Source organism: Mercurialis annua, linkage group LG3 (assembly GCF_937616625.2).
Source record: "Mercurialis annua linkage group LG3, ddMerAnnu1.2, whole genome shotgun sequence".
Classification (NCBI taxonomy): Eukaryota; Viridiplantae; Streptophyta; class Magnoliopsida; order Malpighiales; family Euphorbiaceae; genus Mercurialis; species Mercurialis annua.
Window position 1 is genome coordinate 61,909,753 of NC_065572.1, and position 23,130 is coordinate 61,932,882.

The 23,130-nt window shown below is 31.6% G+C and overlaps 1 protein-coding gene and 1 long non-coding RNA gene across 2 annotated transcripts; one reads left to right on the forward strand and one right to left on the reverse strand.

The window, feature by feature from the left end:
* Positions 1–2,467: 2,467 nt before the first annotated feature.
* LOC126674251 (uncharacterized) lies at positions 2,468–4,086 on the reverse strand. Its single transcript, XR_007639479.2, has 3 exons — positions 3,609–4,086; positions 3,209–3,396; positions 2,468–2,985 (listed from the first exon to the last, which is right to left on the reverse strand). It is a non-coding gene; the product is annotated as an uncharacterized LOC126674251 (long non-coding RNA).
* A 5,012-nt stretch (positions 4,087–9,098) lies between these two features.
* On the forward strand, positions 9,099–9,398 carry LOC126672809 (protein NEGATIVE REGULATOR OF RESISTANCE-like). Its single transcript, XM_050366761.1, has one exon. It carries the CDS (start codon positions 9,099–9,101, stop codon positions 9,396–9,398), a length of 300 nt encoding a protein of 99 aa, XP_050222718.1.
* Positions 9,399–23,130: the final 13,732 nt, after the last annotated feature.

Below are 23,130 nucleotides of genomic sequence, written 5' to 3' on the forward strand. Positions count from 1 at the left end.
CCTCCCCATTGTCATCCCTAGCCAACAGTCACTTGTTGTGTCGAATCTCTTATTAACACAAAAACTAAGAAAAAGAGGCAAGCTATACGTTAATTAATTAGTAAGGATGAAAAAATGTCTATGTTAGAACATTTCTAATGATGCTCTTTATTTTAAAGAGTATAATTGTTAAAATAAGAAGTATCTTTAAGACAAAGAGTAGTATGTTCATATTTACTTTAATAGACTCTCTAATATTTACTTTATATTTTATTTTTATTTTTATAAAAATATTAAAATTTATTAATATCATTAATAATAGGCAGAAGGTACAAAAAAGCCCTCGAGTTTTTCTCAAAAGTACAGATCAGCCCTTTTACTTTATCTGGGCACAATTAAGCCTCCGTATTTTTAAAATTGAACAATTAAACTCTTATTATTTTAAAATTGGACAAATAAACCCTTTTAGTTTACTTTTGGGACATTTACCCCCTCAAATTTTTGGTAAATATTTTAAATATTAAAATTATTTTTGAATTTTTTTCCTATATGATTATGAGAGACATTTCAGCCATTAACGAGTGTTTCTAATGATGTTGGATGAAAGGGGTTGTTTGTTCTATTTGAAAACAAAGAGGGCTTAATTATACTTCAAAAAAGTAAAAGGGTTGATTTATACTTTTGTAAAAATTACGAGGGTTTTTTTGTACCTTTTGCCTTAATAATATTAATTTATTTATTCAGTCTTTAAATTTTAAAATTAAAAATAATACATTTCAAATGAAATTTAGCAGTCGTACATTTGAAATTAGAATTATTATGACAAGCGAAGCTTTTATTTCAAAGGTTGTAATAGATGTCATTAACAACAACTTTTTGCCTATAAATCTGAAACGTTCAGGGTGTACGCTTTTTTATAACGTTCAAAAAGTATAGATTTAATTATTAAATTTAGTTATTTTAGCCTGCAAATTTGGGTGACCTTTGGTGGTTAGTTTAACCCTAATCAATGACTGTAATTTTACAGCTCTCATCATCTTTTCTACAATAGTTGACTCAATGTGTTGAGAAATCGTTTATATAATTTTCGTTATTATTGATGGAAATTTTAACCTTTGCAAAAAAAAGTAGAGAATAAAAATGGCTCTCCACATTTTCACTCTCTATTTTAAATTTAAATTTTAAAAAATTTATTAAATTTTAATTTATTGACAATTTTTTTTAAATTTAAATATTTGTTAATTTTAAAGAGACCACTAAAAATGCTCTCATTATCTTATTGTAGTTGAGAAAAGAGAAAAATTGACAATTGCACAACTTAAGCATAAATAATTCTATAATTACGCCCAACATTTTCCATTTAGACAATTAACCTTTTCTTATTTTTTCTTGCAAAATTAACTTTCTTAAATTAGAGAAATACGATTAACAATTGATTAAGGTAACAATCAACTCTTATTAAAGATTCTCCCAAAATTACTCTCAACTTTTGATTCACACAAATCTTTCTTAATTAGAAAAATCTTTAATTCCATAAAATCTGTTAATATTCAGTTCTTCAAAAGTGAAAGATTACAGAGAATTGCGTCAAATAATAGAGAGCAAAAGCAAAATATTTCTGTTAATACAAAAACAAGAAATTTCAGAGAATCCAATCAATTGAAGAGAAAAAGGTTGAAGATTCAGCGGCGGACGTGGAGGTCGCTATGGTGGAGGCCGCGGTGGTCGATTTGGATTCCGTGATGAAGGTCATCATTCTTTTCAGCGATGTTATCTTTTCCATTACGTCGTCGTTCTTCCCACCATCAACAGTGGCACCACCAGTGGAGGCGGCGGCTATTTTGCTTTAATGATCCTCTTTTTTTCTCATTTAATTTCTTTGTGATTTGAAGAGATTATCTAATTTGATGGTTATGGATGACGGTGGTTGTCGATGGTGGTCTGATTTTGATGCTGCACTCTTGGTGTTTGAAGAAATGCTTATGAGTGTTTGTATTTGTTCTGGGTGTTGGTTAACCAATGGTTAATTTTGGGTACACTGTTGGTTAACTTGTAATAAATTTTATTTGGAATATATTGTTAATAAATCGTTCATAAATTGCTCGTAAACTTGAATTATGCATTTTAAACAAATTGTATAAAAAATTATTAATTTTACTTTTAGTATACCATTAGAAATTAGTAAATTATGCGTAAAACGCTTATAAATTTATAACCTATTAATTAGTTACCCAATGGTCAACTAAACGATAACCAACTATATACTGAATTAAACCAGTTTATTAGGTTTTAAAAGTTAACTAAAAGCTGACCAAATATTATAAGACAAATTTAATAATAATTAATGTGTGTATTATATAGAAAATAATTAACAAAAAATGCGCAAGTATATATTGATTTAAATTGATGTTGCTGGTCTACCATTATAAGACCAACTATATACCTAACCATATAAACAATATAATGTAATTTAATAACATATCCAGTATTAAAAAAACCTTAGTATGCCAAATAGTACCCAAATGTATATCAACTGGTACCCAATTGTATGCCAGCAGGTATCCAAAATGTAAAAACATACCAACTATTACCAAAATGTACTACTGCTAATAAAGTACTAAAATAACAAGAAAAAAGTATTACAAACTGATATCATAAAATTCAAAGTAAACAAGCTATTCTATGATATGTTGAGGAATTTTCTTTGGTCTTCCAAACTTCAGTTTCGGTTTCGGTTCAACCACCTCGTCGCTTTGAATGTTCCTTTCAAGCTTCATCCGCCCATACCGATACAAGAGGTAACCAAGACGTTCCTAATACAATTAGAGTCATCTTCGGGTTTCTTATCACCATCTTGTCCATCATTTTGAACATGATCCTCCTTTGATGTACCAGATTCAAAAATATCTTTAGGTGTCTCCACAGCATCATGGTCTCCGTCATCAGATTTCTTGGATAACATACTTTGGTAGCTTCTGAGGATGAAACATCTCCAGCAACATCCTCCTAAAAAAATATAACTTGAATTAAAAACAAATAACAAAATAATAGTGTGTCTATGGTTAACCAGATAGTAACCAATTGATAGCCAATAAAATTTGAATAATAGTTAATCAAATAGTTACTAACGGTTAACCAGCCAGTAACTAACAGTAACAAAAATTTAACTAAAATTTAATTAACACATATAAAAAATAACTAGTAAAGTAGTTGTGATTCAGAGGTTTACCGTCGCATGATCGTGATGATCATTCAAAAACACAGCACTCTTCAAATCAGACAATACACTTAAAACTTCAAAAAATTGCTTCTCAACGTAGGTCTTGAATAACGAAAACTCGCTATACATCTTGGTTTGATCAGATGGGTAACCTTAATAGGAAAATGGTCCGAAGGTTGTATGAAATAATCCCAATCCTACATAAAAATCATTTAAATAGCAAAATAGTAAATACACACAGTCAAATATATTCACTAAAAGAAACAATAAAGAACAGAAAAAATTATTGCAATTATTATTGAAAACAACACCAAACACCTATTAAACCGAAACAAACACAAACAAAAAACTATAAATTCCCTATAAAACTTATAAAACCATAATGAAATTGTTAAAAAATAAAAAATACCTTTATAGCAAATATTTCAGATGAAACAGGCCTATCCGTCTTCTTAGGAGGTATTTCGAAATCGTCGAAGTCACTGTCATCGTTTTCATGAACAACAGCTCGGCGATTCTTCGTTTCCGTAGCAAAATCAATTTTTCTTTTGCTAGAACTCGGATTAGATGTCGATATGTTCATTTTTTGCGGGGGAGAATTTTTAGAGGCTGACCTAGTTGAACCCATTTTGAATTCAAATTTTGAAAAGCAACAGAAATGGGAAGTTTGAAAGAAATGGCAATCGGATTTTGAATGGAGAAAAGGTAGGCGTGAATCTCGCAAGAATCACGACATGCAACCTCTCTGAATTTTGGAACCGTATTTTTCTTATTCTGAAAGTATAAAAATTGACATTACAAAGGTTAAAAATCTAATTAAAAGAGATGGAATGATAAATTTCAACTTTCAAACTTAGGGCCGTAATTAACTAATTAAGTTGGGCAAAGCCCGTAGTCTATCTAAATAACTCTTGAGAAAAAGAGGCAAGCTACATGTAAATTAGAGATTGGGCCAAACAAATTACATTTGTAAACGGGCCCCAAACTTGACGTATGGAAGCGAATCACGGCATAGCATATGGGTTACAGGGAAAGGCTAAAAACCGGCCCGTGAACCTTGCCATACTTAATGGGTCCCGTAGCTACTCTACCAATCTATATGCCGCCCCCTCGGTGGGAAAAGCTAGCGGCAGAGAACTAATGGCTACATCAAGTGGTCAAGTGGCTGGGAATGGGAATTTGGTCCCTTTACTGAAAAGGAGTCATATTGGTCCATTACTTGGATAAGGGAACCATGATTTAGCTAGAGAGTCCAAAGATGGCTACTTTAATTTCAATTTAGATACCGGATTGTCCATATTATTTGTCGTAGTTAATTTTAATATAAAAACTAAAAATATAATAGATGTCTTAATTTATAAACATTTTTACTAAATTAACCTACATTGAAACTTGTTAGTGAGCGTTAAAGAAGTTTAATCGAGAGCTGTATTTAATTGCAGAACATTTGATAATTTAGTTTTCATTTTCGTGAGAAGGTCTGCGAATCAGACAACACATATTACCATAAATAGTATGTTCCATCAAGTTATTGAATTAATTTTTTGAATTTTTCGAATTTCTTAAAAATATAACTGTTTTGAATTCAATTTAATGAAATTTGATAAATTCATAAAAAAAATAATTAATTCATTTATAGTTTTAATATATTTTTATGAGATATGTAGATTTAAAATGACCCATAAAACACAAATAAAATTATTTTTGACTTTAAATTTTAGGATATTATTAATTATTTTTGACCTCAAAATCATATCAATTTAATTTAGTTGACTTAAATAAATATAATAGTTGATAATTAAAATATTTATCTAGTTAATTGATAAATATTAATAGAATATTTATCTAATAGTTAATTATGTTAAAAATAGTCCCACGTTGCTTAGTGATGAATTCAGACTTCTTGACAGGTTAACCTGCAAAACAGATGTTAGACTACTGATCAGACGTTAGTTTCTTGATGAGTGCTCTGATGGAAAAGTCAGTCTAAACTTTACAAATAACTCAAGAGCTTGTAGAGTAATTGTAATAATGTTGTGTATAGGCATACCTCAAGTTCTTTTATAATGATCATGGAGAAATACCATTTAAAATCTGTATAAAAAAGGGATTCCTACTTAGCATATGAATCCAAACAGAAAAGAGATTTTTATTTGGCATATGAGTCTATTTAGAAACTGAATAGTATTATAACTGTTGAATAGAAATATGATTCTGAATAGGAATGTCTTTTGTTTTTCTAGAAGATCTGAATTTTCTATAATCTCCTTTATTATTGATATTGCAGTTAAATTATATTCAAATTCTAGATCTTTAAATATTCACATTCGGATTTGATTATCGAATCCTATGAAATTCGGGCATATGGGCGAATCTGTATGAATTCTTATTTAAATGGACGAGTCTCAGAGGACTTAGCCTTTCTTAAACTAAATTTGTTTCTCTTACTTATCATTCTTCGGCGAGTGCGAGGTCTACCTCGATGGGTGAATTTCATAGGACTCAGTTTATAATATTACTACGTGGAATTGAATTGTCATCATTAGCTCTCCCACAAGTAAGCTAATATCTGAATATTTATATGTTGTTTGATTTTTTAACTTTTCCTTGTTGATTTGAACTTTGCCTTAGCGAGTCTTTTTTTTTTGCGCGACCCTTTCAGCAAAAATTTTTCTTACTGGCGAGACTCTTTTTATCTTACATTTTTTTGTAACTTTTGCTTTATTTAAATTTATAAAGATCATAAACACGTGTCTCTTGCATTTAATCGTGTCCTTCGTATCAGTTCGTATAGGCGCGTCCTTAAGGTTAAGTCCTTTTGCATTTTCCCATATTGTAATCATTACAACCAAATTATTTATAATTTCATCTTTTTTTTTACTTTCTCTATCTAGAAACTCAATTTTCAATTTTTTTTCATTTGTATTCTTTTTTTTAGTTTTTAAAATTCCTTACTTTCGTATTCTTTGTGTTTGTCTTTAATTTTAATTAGTGAAGTCTTTTATTGTAACTCCTTTTTATTTAGGCGATCCCATTATATTTGATGAAACTATCATCTTTGAGGTAAAATTTTTATTTTAGACGAAGACCTCATTCTTCTTTATATATTGTCAATTTTTTTGACATATTGAACTTTTTTCCTGTCATAATTTTAACATGTTTTTCTTCTATGTTAGGCGTGTTGTTCTATCCACTTTTTTTTGTTGCTTTTATCTTATATTAAGGTTTGATGGTATCTTTGAATGCTAATCATGTTTACTCTTTTAATGAGTAATTATTTTTTTAAAGTGAGTGTTCTCGTTTTCCTTTGTTATAATTTTTTCTTCATTTTGAGAGTTTTATTTTTTGGACATTAACTTTTGATAGATATGAATTATTCAAGCTTTCTTACAAATACATTAATTTCATAGGATATTTATATCCGTTTTTGAGATGGTTTATTATTACTTTTTTACTATATTTTTTTCGTGAGTCTTCTTTTTTAGGCGAGCCTCGTTGTTTCTTTATAGTTCTTTTTTGGCGAAATGTTATTTTGCTCTTCTTTTTTGTCCATGTAGGGTGTCGTCATGGGCGAAACTCTTCTACCATTTTTTATCTTCTCTTTTTCTCTTAGGTGAATCCAATTTTAACCATCACCAACTGCAAATAATTACTAAATTTCCCCTGTATATAGGTCAAAATTACTAGTTCTCCTATGACTTTTAAAAAGTCAATAGTTTACTCCTTGACGTTTGATTAAATTAATTATTATTACCTTCTGTTAATTAATTATGTAATTTGACTTAGTTAAAGGGCTTGATTGTTTAAAATAAAGTTCATTTTGACCCTTAAACTTATTTTTTTTCTTTCAAAAAAGTCCATAAAAACTGCTAAAACTTCAAATATTTTTTTAAAGTAATTTCAAATTACTTATCAAAACATAATATTTCTATAAAAGAATTATATTGGTTAAAATAAGATTAAAAAATAAATTTTTATCAAAAAAATCTATACACATCAAAACATTAATTAATTTAATATATTTTGCTTATCCCTATAATAATTTGATAAACAATAAGATATTTATATAATTATTTTAAAAAAATTAATAAAAATTCAAAATCAAATTCAATTATTTTAAAAAATGAATTCGACATTGTGATTTTTTCAATATTATTTACGAATTATATAGCATAATATATTTTTTATATGACTTGATTTTAAATCATACAAATCTTAAATTTTAAACTAATAAAATATATTAAATTCAATTAATTTTTTCGACAGATGTAGATATATGTGCAAAATTTCAGCTAAAAAAGAAATGCAAATATTATATGAGGAATACAGTAAAATTTTAAAATCTAGAAGGAAAATAATTTTTCATATCTAATTTCATGAGGTAATAAATTAATTAATAATTAACCTTATTTTCAAATAAAGTGGGCTAATTTTGGTCAAAGAAATTCGGCCTGGTTAAGCCACATCTAACCCAATTTAGATCATCTATTACCTCCACCGACATGTTATGTTTTCCCTTTTGTTTTCTTGTAGAAACATAACTTCTGAAGCTTAATGATGTACAAAAATTAATTATCTGTGATTCACTTCTATTGTTTCTCATTTTTTACAAAGTAAATTAGTATTCCCTCCAAATTGATAGATAATTTAGAATAAATACGGATATTAAATAATTTATGATCCTTAAATAAAATGAATTAATATATAAAAAAATATCATATTTGTCCTTATTTAATATAGTGGTAATTTCAGGTATCGGACTTGCGGGCAATCCATATCCCGGAATTTGACAATGATATTGAATTTCGGCTCAGTAGATTGAGTCCTCATCAACAACAAAAAAATAGTGATAATTTTTGTCTTTTTATGATTTTTGTTGTGTTGTCAAAATATTCTTTATAATTAATGAGAGTATACTTGACAATTATTTATTTAAATAGATATTTAGTGTCTGTAATTTAAGATAAAAAAAATTGAATAGTGCCTATCAATTTAGAAAGGAGAGAGTATTTATTATTGATTTCATGTAAAAAGCCAAATGAGAACATAATGAAAATAAAAGAAAACAGTAACAAAATTTTGTTTTTTTTGTTGATTTGCCAAAAATATTAGAAATATGAATAATTTGGTTTTCTGAATTCTTTTGATTTAATATGATATAAAATTAAAAATTAGAAGAATAACAAAGTTGATGATATATACGGGAGAAACAAGAAATAAAGAAAAAACCAATTGGGGAGGATATATATCCGCTCCATCTCATTTTCAATTTGAATATAACTAAAAAAATAATTATTTTCATGTTTTTTTTGAAATTTTTTAATACTGATATAAAAAACTAATCCCACAACTTTAACCGAATTCTAACATTGTATATATCAGTTGAGCTATAGTTTATTGGTATTTTTTTATTTACACTTTATGCTTCTTTAATTGTATAGTTTTGTTAATGAAGCAATAATTTTAACTACTCCTAATTAATAATGTAAAATATTCAAAGTTTAAATGAGAATTTTTAAATAAGATATTATAAAAATAATAACAGAGCTTTCTAAATGAACTAAAAAATATATTGAACTAGATATAAATATAAAAAAAATCTTAGATTTATAAATAAATTATGAACTCGATTTAGAGAAAAAACCAATATAAATATATTAATTATTTCATTATTAAGAAGACTAATAAAAACTCAATAAACACAGTCAACCCAATACCAAAGAAATTTCCATGGCTGCTAAAACTTTTCTACGTCACTACCGTGACGACATTACACCACCGTCACGTCCCGTCATCACCGTCCACATACACCCATAAAACCACATTCCATAGCCATAATCAAGTTCTACAAACATCCTGATCCAACTTCTCACAAATACGACGTAGTTTTAACGTGTAAATGGAGAAGAGAAAGCAAGAGGACGGTGATCGCATGAAGAATAAAAAGAGACCAGTTCTTGCTGATGAGGATGATACTGTAAAAGATGAAGAAGTTGAGGAGTTTTTTGCAATATTAAGAAGAGTAAACGTTGCAGTTAAGTACTTTAAGAGTAATAAAGATGGTAAGAAATTATGGAAACCGGCTTTTAAGGCGGCGGATTTTGAAGATGTTGATCGCCGGAGCAAGCAGAACGATGATTTTGTCGATGAGAATACGGGTTTGGATCTGAACTCGGATCCTCCATCGGAAGATATATGAATAATTCTGTTGTTTTTTTAAGAGAAATTAGAATTTCACATTTGTTACACGAATCACGTGGTAGAACCGTTGTGTTATATAATTATTCGTAAAACTCTTACCTAAATTTCCAGCTTAATGGAGAATGTATTTTAACTTTCAAAATTTTATGTAACTTCATCCAACTTATGATACAATTAAATTTGGTGTAGAGATAAAATTTCTCAACAAATTTTCACGCTATTTTAAGGCTGTAGGGACTCTTTTGTTCATCGCTATTAATTCTTTTTAGATTAAAAGAAAATAAGTTTTAAATGTTTAAGAAATCTTAATAAAACCATAGACGAAGACCTAATTGAGTTTTTTTTTGGTGCATTAGATTATTTTAAATGAATTGGTTGATTTTAAAGGAAAAACAAGAAATACAACCAAATAAATTTTTCTAACCTTTTAAAGGGTAAGAAATTATATAATTTCATCTATCACATTGCAAATAATGGCATTCAAATTTTTTGTGAACGGGTAGAGTAAAATCTCTCGGAAGTTACTGAATTCTAAAGCTATAATAATTAATCTCCTTAATTATGAATAAAACATACGACATAGTTGAGTGGTTTTATTTGTCAAAAAAATTATAAAATATCTAAATCTTTCAAAAGAATAAGACAAATCTACATAAAATGGCAATTGTGATTCGAGAAAAAAAGAACCGTCAAAGAAAACAGAGAGTAAAAAAGAAAATGTTTTAAATCTTCACTATATCTTTTATTAAATTAGTTATTAAAATATAAATATAAATTTATAAAATTACAAATTTAAAAACCAAAATATTAAAGAATGCTAAACTTAATTTTTTTAGAAGAAGTAACTTTTTATAAAGGTTTAATGTCTTAAAAAAAACCCTGACCTTTCATCCCCTTTTCAATCCTACTCTGACGTTGTAAAACTGTCAATTTTACCTTATTTGACATTTTTTTCATTTCAATTGTACCCTAAAGCATAAAATTGACCTTTTTTTATTTGGCAAAAATTCATTGACTCTTTTTGCATTAGATTAACTTTTTATATTAAATTGACCATTTTTAAAAAGATTTATTGAACTTTTATCAAATAAATAAAGGTTAATTTTATGCTTCAGGATACAATTGAAATGAAAAAAATACAAACTGTGATAAAATTGATAATTTTTTAGCGTCAGGATAGGATTGAAAAGGGGATAAAAGGTCGGAGTTTTTTAAGGCATTAAGCGTTTTATAAATAAAGTTAAAATAGAGTGAATTTCATAAATTTTCTGTAGATCCACCGACAACATAACAATGGATTTGATGAAAATGAGTTTGTTTAGCATTGGTATTTGGCTGGATCAGCTGGTCGAAATTGGGCTGGATCAGTGGGCCAACATTGGATGGGCCACAATTGGGTGGGTTAATATTGGGTTGGATCAGTGGGTCGAAATTGAAAGTTAGGACTAGTCATTTAACAATATGGGCCAAAATATCGTAGCCCTCTACCCACTTTCCCATTGTAAAGCTTATGTTTTTTGGCCCAATTAGATTGTAGCATAAGTACTTAGAAATCATACATTTTCCAGTTTTCTTATTTGTTTTGTTTTAATGTTTTTGGACCATTTCTCTTTTTATGTGTCACATCCTTATGCAGGCCTAATAATTTTCTATGTATAATTCCAGTTCCTTTTTATGTGTGTGCCTATATATAACATTTTTTTTTTGTCAATAAGTAGTAATATTGATAGATTAACAGATTACATCTTACCGTCGAAGTACATCGTAGATCAACATATTAAAAATAAAAAATAACTGAAACCCTATATCGATCTACAGAAAGAGACGAAACAAAAATAGAAATTTAAAGATACAAATTTAACAGACGACTAAAAACATGATGAATTCCAGTGTGAAGAATTCTCTGGCACCAATCATACACCAAAACTTTTATTAACCACTTGTTCCGCTGTTAAGATACTTCGAACAATGAAAAGAAAGTCTTAAATCTTCAAGAACGTGAAGCTGAATCTTGAACAAACGTTAAAAAGTCTTGAACGAATCAAGGATCTACTGAAACCACAAACAAAACACATAAAAACACACCAAAACTCCAAAGAGCGGAGTAATTTATTCAAACAAACAACAAAACATTGAAAGAAATGAGCTAAGAGATGACGATATCCGGCTAAAAGCCGAAGATCACCGTCCCCTGCGCTCGAAATCAAAGAAAATCGGGTGTTCTCTCTCTAGAATGTAATTTCTCTCTCTAGAATAATATTTCACCGCTCCACGGCTCTGTTTTATTATTTTACTTTCTTTTACCTATATATAACATATGATAATTAATTATTCTATTATAGATTTATATTTTCATTGAAATAACAAAATATTTTTTATCCAACTTTTTATTTTGCATTCCTTTATAAAATTATAATAAAATATATATCATTTTATATTTTTATAGATCCTTATAAAATGTTTGAATACATCACTAGTCTTAAGGCTTTTTTAGCATTATTTTTATTTTTGACTTGATATGTTAATTTTACCATTTGATGAAAATAATAATAACTCATCTAATAGTGAAAAATAATAAAATAAATTTTATTTTTAAAAAAACAAAAAAAAGTATGGAATCATTAATATTTGAGAAAATTAGGAAAAATACTCTCTTTTTAAAAATAATATGATTTCTTACCTCAACAAAGAAAAGATAGAGAAAATACCTCACTATTTTAATATATTTATTTTTTTACTTTAACACCTATTTATATTATAATTATACCTACTCTTTATTATTATTTTACTCTAACTATATTATTGGTGATTCATAAGTGACAACTGTCACTTTTTTCCTATTTTTCTCTCTCTTCTTCTCTTTCTTCTCCATGACTTTTTTCTTCTTCTCTGTTCTTTTTTCCGCCATTCTTTTTCTTCATTTTCTTCTTCTTCTTCTTTATTTCTTGTTCATTTTTATTCTCTTCTTCTTCATCGTTAATTCATCGCTCCGTCGTCGTTCCGCCATCATCCCGCCGTCGCTCCGCCGTTTTTCATATTTGATTTTAGCGATTTTCCTCAACTCGTGGTGATTAATACGATTTCTTTCAACTTTCAGATCTAAATAAATTACTCTTGAATTTTTCCAATTCTAAATCTAAAAATCTGTATTAAAAACGATTTTCTGCACAAAAAATAATTTTCTGCAAAAAAAAACAGCTTCTGATTATCATATAAGTATCATCACTGCATTATCATGTAAGTATCATAACACTGCTGAGAAAATTGATTTTTTACTAAAAAAACAGTGTCTGATTATCATATGAATAACACTGTATTAACATATCGTTATCATAATATTATATGATTATAATAAGGTTATGATAATCCAAATGTACGATAATGATAATAGTATGATAATGTTTTTATGATAATATAATGATAAGCTTATAACAGTATGATAATATGATCCTTACATGGAAAAAAATTACAGAAATAGTGTCATATGATAATGTTTTATCATATGATAACGAGATGATAATATTTATGGTACATATATGATAATATCTATGATAATGTATGATAAAAATAGTGTCTGATTATCATGTCGTTATCATAACACTGGAGTATGATAATTAGATGATAATGAATTATGATAAGGTTATGATAACTGGATGATAACGTACGTGAAAATAAAATTACAAAAGATTCATGACACCAGTATGATAACCAGATAATAATAAAATAATAAAATTATGATAATAGTATGATAATATGATACCTATATGTAAAAAGATTACAGAAAAATTATGATAATGAGATGATAATGTAAAGATAATAGTATGATAATATGATACATGTATGAAAAAAGTAATTACAAAAGAATTAATGATAACGAGATGATAATGTGAAGATAATAGTATGATAATATGATACATGTATGAAAAACAATTACAAAAAATTTATGATAATAAGGTGATAAGGTGAAGATAATAGTATGATAATATGACCTTATTATACTTCATTATCATACTATTTTCTTCACATTATCATCTCTTTATTATAATTTTTATGTAATTCTTTTCATATAGGTATCATATTATCATATTGCTATCATAATTTTATTATTATGTCGTTGTCATAACATTATCATTTAGGTATAATAATGCATTATCATCTCGGTATCATATGATTATATTATGATAACGAGATGATAATACAATGATAACAACATGAAAATCAATTTTTCTTTTGTAGAAAATATTTCTTTATACAGTGTTATGATAACAACATGATAATACAGTGATACTCATATGATAATCAGAGACTGTTTTTTTTTTTTAAAAATCATTTTTTTCTGCAGTGTTATGATAATCATATGATAATCAGATGCTGTTTTTTTTGCAGAAAATCGTTTTTTGTGTAGAAAGTCGTTTTTTTCATCATAACATTGTTTTTCATGCAGATTTTTATATCTAAACTTGAAAAAAAAATCAAGAGTAATTTATTTAGATCTGAATGTTATAAAAATCGCAATAATCACATGAATTAAAGAAAAGTTTGCTAAAATAAAATATGAAAGAACAATGCAGTGACGGTGGAGCGATGGAGAAACGGCGGCGGAGCGATGAAAGAACGAAGAAGAAAGAAAGAAAATGGAGAAGAGAAGAAATAAAGAAGAAGAAAAAAATTGACGAAGAAAAAAAAGAAGAAGAAGAAAAAGAAGAAGAAGAAGAAGAAGAAGAGAGAGGAGAGAGGAGAGAGAAAAAGAAAGAGAGTCATATAAAAATGACAGCTATTATATGCTAAGAGTAAAAATTAAAGAAAATGAGGTATAATTACAATATAAATATGCTTTAGAGTAAAAAAATAAAAGCATTAAAATGATGAGGTATTTTCTTTATCTTTTCCTTATTGAGGTAAGAAATCAAATTATTTTAGAAAATAGAGTATTATCCTAATCTTCCCTTAATATTTGTTTTCTTTGGGACGCAGAAAGTCTTAACTAAAAAAAAATTATATAAAAACTGATCTAGATAAGAATTTTTCCTTCATAAAATGGATATTATAGCTATTCTATTTTTTTTACATAAAATAGCTAATCTATTGCCAAACTAATAATAAAATATCATGTTTTAAAGAGTGTTTATCTCATGTAATAGTTGTGCCATTCAAATTTACAACAAATTAATAAACATTTGCGATTATTATTTATATTTTAAATTATTAAAAAATTCACATGAGTAACAGACAATTGGCTTGTTGCACGAATGAATGACACAATAGTTTTATTAATTTTTTTAATTCATTTGTTTGAAATTCAAAACATGTATTCACTTTCAACGGCGGAGCCACTCACATGTGAATCCGTGCTCCGTCCAGATCAGAAGTGTTCGAAAATATAATTTGTTTAAAAAATAATTATAAATTTTGTTAAAATTGGCATTTATCATGAATTAATTGTTAGTTTTACAATTTGTTTCCTCACCAATATTTTCTCGCTACGCCTCTCCTTATCTTAATCAAAGAAAGTCTAATATAAAGGCCTGATACATTAAAATACATCGATCTTCTAGCCCCTTTTCGACTACCCTGACGTTAAAATTTATCAATTTTACTTTATTTCACATTTTATCGTTTCAAATTGTACTCTGAAACATTAAATTGACGTCTTTTTTCATTTGAAAAAAATTCAAAAACATTCTCCATGTATAGCCTATATTAATTGTACATGTTTAAAATTTATTTAAATTTAGTTAAATTAATTAAAAATTTAAATTAGTTTTAATTTGATTATGATTTTTAGTTAATTTTTTAAAATAAATGATTTATTTGTATTTTTTGAATGAAAATGATTTTAATTTTATCTTTAAATATGGTTAATTAAATGATTTCATCATTTAAGTAAAAGAAATTGACAAAATTAAAAAATTGAGATATAATTGAAATGATAAAATGCGAAATAAATTAAAATTGACAAATTTTTAACGTCAGAATAGAATCAAAAAGGGATAATCAAAAAGGGATTATAAGATCATGATTTTTTAAGACATTAAACTCAATATAAATGTAGTTGCATCTTCTTTTTTCTCCACACGTCTATTTACTCTTTTTTGTTGGGGTAGGAGTTTCCAACCTAACGTACCTTAGAGAAAGGAGAACTAAATAGAAAATAATGGTATCTTGATTTGTGAACATTCAATACTTTTGTTCAACAATTCAAGTCACCCATTTTTTCAACTACATCCTCAAATGCTACAATGCTTTTTGATTACTATAAAATATTATTCATGTAATCTTACTTAGTAATTAATTTCATTATTGATTAATCTAGCATTGTTGGCCAATCAGTAAATACATCTATCAATTGAAATATACAAAAATAAATATAATTATATTTTAGGTGATGATGGTTTGAAAAAAGAAAAAATGAACTTTTTCAACCTCTTGCAAGTTTTTTTTTTCTTAAAGGCTAAACCTATTGCAAGTTTAAGTGAATATCTAAGTGGATATCCCTTGACACCGAGTTCGGCTCACTAGGCAATTTTTCACATTCAAAAAGTGTTAAAAATAATTCCACATTGTTTAGAAAAACAAATATAAATGAGTTTATAAATGTAAAGGTTCAACCACCTATTAACTAGTTCTGATTATTAGGTCATGATTGACCCAAAACACTCTCATAAACATGTGGATGGATTGTCACACTCTCACCAATTTATAATTAATTAATCCCACCAATATTTCTATTGTGGTATCAAAACGGGTCTCGCCCGAGTTCTTAATTTGCCGGTTGTCGGTCTGGATGTCCAGTCCCAGCGGTCCGGTCCGGTATTGCCGCTTCGTATTACATCAAAAATTTCAGTGGGTCTGGCCCGGATTCTTAATTTTCCGGTTATCCGTTTGGATGTTCATTCCCAGCGGCCTGGTCCGGTGTTGCCACTGCTTGTTAATTCAAAAAAAAATTCAGTTTCAGGGGAAGTTAATTTCAAGTGACAACCGGATGTCCAGTCCCGGTTGCACTTGAAGGGGAGTGTTAAAGATAATCCCACATTGTTTAGGAGAATAAATATAAATGAGTTTATAAGTGTAAAGATTCAACCACCTATTAGCTAGTTCTAGTTATTAGGTCATGGTTGAAGCTAAACACTCTCATAAGCATGTGGACGGATTGTCACATTCTCACCAATTTATAATTAATTACTCCCATCAATAGTTCTATTAAAAAGTATTTTATTTATTTTATATATTTAATAATATATATGCATTTTGATCCTTAATTGTTTGCGTCAAACAAACAAAATTCAAATTGAGCAATAAAGTTAGATCATATTGCTGTAAATTATGACTACACAATGAGAAATGGGATTATAAGTTAAATAATTTTAGAAGTTAATGACATAAATTAGGAAAAAACACATAAGATTCATTTATATGAACACATAGAGAATGTAACTTTGAGAGATCATCGTTTCTTTTTTTTTTTAAAAATTTGGAAGAAAAACAATTTATCCCTTATTTATGTATGCTTTAGGGCTTATATAAACTTTAATAAGTGCAGTTCAAATTAAAAGGTTTATTTTTTTGTGAATGGATAGAGAAAACGTTTGTGAAAATAGTTGAGCTTATAATCGTGATAGAATATTACACAGTGCTTTTATCATTTAAGCTTATTCCAAATTGATGGAGTCTGCCTTCTGAACCGGTGAGTAAGACCTGCAAAATAAGGTAGAAGCTAACCGGACGGTGGTTGTCCGATTAACTCTCCGATGCTAAAGTCAGTTTAGAGCTTTGAGCAGCGTTTTGTGTATATGAATGTAATTGTGATTTTAGGCATACCTCGTGCTCCTTTTATAGTAGTCGAATATACCTAGTAGAGTTGTATTAGACAGGTGAATCCTACTTTGTAGGGATTCGGCGATATCGTAGGGATTCTCCTGATTTGTCGTGATCTACCTTAATCTGATAAGAGTCCTATTTAGGAACGTCTTCCTAAATAGTCTTATCTTCCTAAAGTAGAGCTTATCCTTCCATATATAGTGTTTGTGTCCAAATAGGACAATACTTCCATTCTTAGTCGATTACCCGAATCCCGGACCTAACGCGCTTTGGGCGGATCATGTGGGATTCGGTCTTTACTGGCATATCTCCGAATCTCTAAGGATTCGGTCTTTATTAGCATATCACTGAATCTTAAGGGATTCGGCGTCTCCTTCATATCTTCGGTTCTTCAGGGGGAGTCCGGTATCACCTGAGAGTGGATCTCCTGTGACTCGGCTCCATTATATTTACAATAGGATTCGGTATCCATCATTAGCCCCCCCGCAAGTGAGCGGAAGTAGTTGGTATTCATGCCTTAGTGGATTTTAGCTCTTTTGGAGCTGAGTCCTCTTATACGGGCGAGTCGCTTTGTATTCTGGGCGAGTCGTTTCATATGTTTTCGGGTGACGTTTCTTCTTTAGTAAGATTCTGTGTTGCCACGTGTCAACATTTAGTGATCTAACGATTAATGATTTATTCAAAACTCTTCATATTTAATCTCTTTGCATTTCTTCTTTTCTCTCTCACTTGCTTTTCGAATTGGTTCTTATTTCTGCAACTATTTCCTCTTCGTTCTTTGTCTGATCATTTGGTTCTTCATGACTTGTTTTATCCAGATCTTCAGGTATGTTCCCTTTTTGTTACTTGGATGTTAAATATGGTTTTCTTACTTGTATGTGTTCTTCATGATCATTGTTCTGGAAATTCCTTTTCTGTTCTTGGTGTTCTTCAATGTGTTCTTCAATGTGTTCTTTGATATATTTCTTGTTTGATCTTTATTTTGTATTTATATTTGTGATTTCCTATTCTAGGATGCCTCTTAGTCGAGTGGAAGATGCACGCGCTACTATGGCTTTTACCAGATCAAAGCTTCGTAGGAGTGAAGTCTTAGATATCTATTTTAAGTATAGCTTTCCTTTCGATTATAGGGTAATATTACCTGGTGCCGATATGGCTGCCTCCGATTCTCCGGGTTCTTCTTGTAGGGCGGTTCTTTTCGAGGAGCAGTTTGCTGCTGGTCTTAGGTTTCCTTTGGACTCGTTTTTAGTAGAAGTGTGTAGGGATTTAAAGGTTGCTCTGGGACAACTTTATCCCGGTACGATTAAAGTAGTGCTCGCCTTTTCGGAGGCGTGTAGGCTTCGGGGTTGTGCCCCTTCTCTTAACGTGTTGTACTATTTCGTAGACTTTAGGAAGTGCGATGGTTGCTTCGTTTTCGCCCTTGGCAGAGAAGGGCGATCTCGTATTTATCTTCCTTGCCTAACCAGTCGCTGGCGGAGGCGTTTCTTTATTGTTTACCATAAATTTGTTTTTCTTCATTTTTCGGACGGTTTTTCTTCCCACCCAGTTCAGAGTTGTCCGTCTCCTTTAAGTTTATCTGAGTCAACACTTGCTTTCGACATATCTTTCTATGGTGCTATTCAGCGTCCTGTTCTAGATGTCTTGGTTAATAGTCATCTTCGGCATCGATGGTTTCCTTTGGAGGATCCTCCTCGAGGCTTGGCGGATTTTTGCTACTCCTTTATTCAAGGTATATTAATTTGCTTAAGTTCTTTTTGATGTTTCTTTTGTAGGATGTCTTCTTCTTCTGACGATTTCCTTTCCGGATTTAGAGTAGATTTGGACGTTCCGATGGGCGGTCCTGACGCTCACATCGCCAACATTATTCGTGACGACGTTGATGTGGATGTAGTTTCTGCTGATGTTCCCATCGCTCCCGTCGAGATAGCGTTGCCTGCGGGTGATGAGGTTATCGTTGTAGATGATGATGACTCGGCTGATCCAGTAGGTGACGAGGCGGTTCCATCGCTACCTCCCCCTCTAGCATCATTTACTGTCTCAGGGGGAGTTGGGGATGTGAATTCAGACGGGCTGGCTGTTGCTGATTCGGGAGAGATTTCCTTGGGGCGAAACCTGGATTCTCCGTCTAGGAAGAGACGTCGAGTTGGTGATGGTTCTCCATCGAGGGAGAGTCTTCTTGGAAGCTCTTCTTCTGCCCCGGATTTGGTGCAGTGGGTCGAAGGTCAGGATCCCGCTAGTTTGCTGAATCCTAGAGTGTTGGCGGAATATATCCGAACTTTGGCGATTCCTGATGATGTCACATGGTTTTGTTCTAGGCCGGGTCAGGAGCTTTCCGATCTGGCTTGTTTTCATGGTTTCTCTGTAAGTGTTTTCTTTCTTGAATATAATATATTTTTTTTTATTCTGTTGTTTCCTTACTTATCTGTTTTTGGTGTTTGTAGGCTCTTCAATCTGTTCTGGTATTGAACGACCGCCGACAGTGTGCCGAGGAGGAGGTCGAGCGTCTATCTTCTCTTTTGGCGACTTCCGAGTCTGAAAGGGCAAAATTGAAGGCATCTTTGGAAGAGCATGATTCCCTTTTGGCGCAACTTAAGGCGCAGGATGCGATTAACGATCGCCAAGTTAAAGTGATCGAGAAGAAAACCGATGACTTGACTCAAGAGATTGATGAGCTTATTCGAATCAATTCCCTTGTTGGTGGGGAGAGGGATAAGCTAAGGTCGGAGGTTGAAGGTCTTCACATCCGTTTACTGGATACGAAAGCTTTTTATTCTGCTCTGATAAGCGAGTATCGCCTTGCGATTGGGAGGAAACTTCTGGAGCAAAATCCTAATATTGATCTTTCTGGAGTTAATGGGTTGGATCCCCAGGCCATCGCTCGTGACCTTCTTGCCAAGATATCTAAGGACCGTGTCCAATAGTTTTTCTTTTGATTGTATTTGTTAATGTACGAATTTTGTTTTTTGTAATTCGCTATTTATGAATATATTTTCTTCGTGTTTCTTCGAAAGTGCGCTTTCGCCTTATATCAATTTTTTGTTTATGTACTTGTCTTGCCTCGAGGGTTATTCTAAACCCTGTTCTTGGCGTTGCTTTTTTATAGAGTTAATCTAAACTCTTTTATTTTTGTTTTTATTTCGAGTTAATCTAAACTCTTTATCTTTGTGTTTTGAGTTAATCTAAACTCTTTTTTGGCGCTTTGCCTTTTCTGAGTTAATTTAAACTCGTTTTCTTAGCTATCCGCCTTTTGTGGCGATTTGTCTTGTTTGGCGATTTTGCCTTGAGTTAATTTAAACTCATTTTCTTGGCTATCAGCCTTTTCGTGTTGATTCGCCTTGTTTGGTGATTTTGCCTTTCTTGAGTTTGATCTTCAACTTATTTTTTCCATCTTTCACCTTTGGTTTAATCGTTCGTAGCTGTTCTTGATTTTTATTTCTTTATTGGTTCGTCTGGCTAATCATATAGTAGGAAAATTGAACTTTTATTGATAAAAAGACGGCATACAAAATATTAAAGATAGATTTGACGCCATCTGGTAAGACATAAAGTCGTTACCGACGATGGGTCATTTTCCTTTCCTATTCTTCCTTCTTTTCGGTCTTGTTTTCTTGGAGATCCACTACTGACTCGTCATAGCATTTCTTGGCTATCCCTTGGTCTCCTCTCAGCGTCACTACTCCTTTTTCAGTTGGTATTTTCATTGCCAACGCTCTTATGCTAGTTACTGCCGCCGAATCATGGAGGAAAGGTCTTCCTAAGATGGCGTTGTATGTTAATTCCATGTCTACTATGTTAAATAGTGACATGACTTTCTTGTTGATTCCTCTTTCTGGGCCGATTATTACTTCCAAGGTGACTGCTCCCAATGGAGTGATGGAAGGTCCACCGAGTCCTGATAGCGGAATTGGGACTCGGCGTAGCCTTGACGCCGTTCCTCCAAGCATTTTGTATGCTGCGTTTGTCATAAGGTTTACCGCGCTTCCTTCGTCGATTAGGATTCGCTCCATGTTCCAATTTTCAATGATAGTAGTTACTACCAAAGCATCGTTGTGGGGTGCTTTGACGTATTCATAGTCTTCTACATCAAAGATCACCGGTGGCATGTGAGTTTCTCTTATGTTCATCACTTCTTTCCTCTGCTTTCTCCTGATCGTGGAGCTGCTATGTCCTCCTCCATTAATCATGTGAATGGTTCCCAGTATTTTGGATGGGCGTTCGTCTTCTTTCTCTTTTGGCTTGTCTTCTCTGCTTCTTTTTTCTCCTTTGTCATTGCTCTTCTCTTTTCGGGCCACAAATTTCCTCAGCTCGCCTGTGTCGATCATCCTTTCGATCTCGACCTTTAAGTCTCTGCAGCTATCCGTTTCATGTCCGTAATCGTCGTGAAATTTGCAGTATTTTCTGGTGTCTCTTATCTCTGCTTTCATCTTTGGTGGCCATACCACGTTTTTGACATTTTCTTTGATCCACATGAGGACATTAGTTCGGCTGGTGTTTAGCGGAGTGAAGTTATTCTCGTCATCTCTGGGATCATATCTCGATTTATATCTTGTCTGGAGGGCGAATCGTCTGTTCTCCTCTGGCCTTCCTCTCCTGTCATCAGGTTTGGACTTGGCCTTTTCTCTGGATTTCTCTTTTGACTCTTTTCCTTTTGCTTCCTTTCCACGGATCTCCCTTCGCCCTTCGTCTAACTCGAAGTATTTCTGGGCTATGCCCATTAAGTTCGAGAAAGTCGTGGGCTTATTGACTAGTAGCTTGTCCACCAGTTTTCCGAATCGCGTCCCTTTTCGCAATGCTTCTGTCGCCATGTCGACGTTCAGGTTGTCAATCTTCATAGCTTGCTTGTTGAATCGTTCGATGTAGCTTCGTAGGGTTTCTCCTTCTTCTTGGATGCAGGATCTTAGGATGCTAGTAGTGGTTTTTGCTGGGATGTTTGTGAGATATCTATTGAGGAACTCTGTTGAAAGCGAAGCGAAGCTTTTGATTGATCCTGGTTTTAATTTGTTATACCATCTCTGGACCGTGCCCGTGAGTGTGGTAGGGAAAACCCTGCAGAGAATGGCGTCTGATACGCTGAGTAGCCCCATGGTCGCTGTGAATCTAGATGTATGGTCTCGGGGGTCTCCTTCCCCATTGAAAGTTGGCAGGATCGGTAGCTTCATGCTGTGTGGGATGGTTTCCTCCATGATCTCGGGCGAGAGGGGGGATCCTTTCAACCTGAGATCGTCTATGTCCAACTCTTCAGATTTTAGTTTTTTGAGTGTTTTGGCGATCTTCTCTTCCAAATCTTCCTCTACTACATATGTGGCCTTGCTGTTTTGGGGTGTTTCTGACGATTCGCCCTCTCCTTCTTGGTGTTTTTTCTTAGTTTGCTCTTTCCCTGCATCTCTTTCCTGTCGCTTGCTCTTTGGCGGGGCGTCTTCTTTTTCCTTCTCTCTCCGTTCGTCTCTTTTTGAATTCAAACCACTCCGGGCGTCCTCCTGGTTGTGCTCATTTCTGGGTGTCTCTGGTGATTCCTCGTTAGATTTGTCTCTATTCGGACTTTCCTCATCGCTTGTTCTATTTTCTCGCTGGTTTCTTGCTTCGTTTCTTTCTCCATTCCCTCTGGTTCAGGGTTCCTTGCTCTTATTGTTTTCTGCTCTTGTCTCTCGACGGCTTGGGTTTGTGTTTTCTGTTCTTCCTCTTCTTCTGGGAGCTGTAGGGCTGAAATTTTCCCTTAGGATTTTCATGGTTTCTTCGTGCCTATCGTTCGTTCTTTTGGCTTCGCTAGCCAATCTGTCTAGATTTGCCTGTACTGATTCTAGTACCTTTTTCAGCATTTCGTTGTACGAATCTTGTGCTGCTACGCTTGGTGCTTATTGTTCTTCAGTGCCCAGATTGAAAGCAATTGGGTTGCTTCCCCTCATCGGATTAGT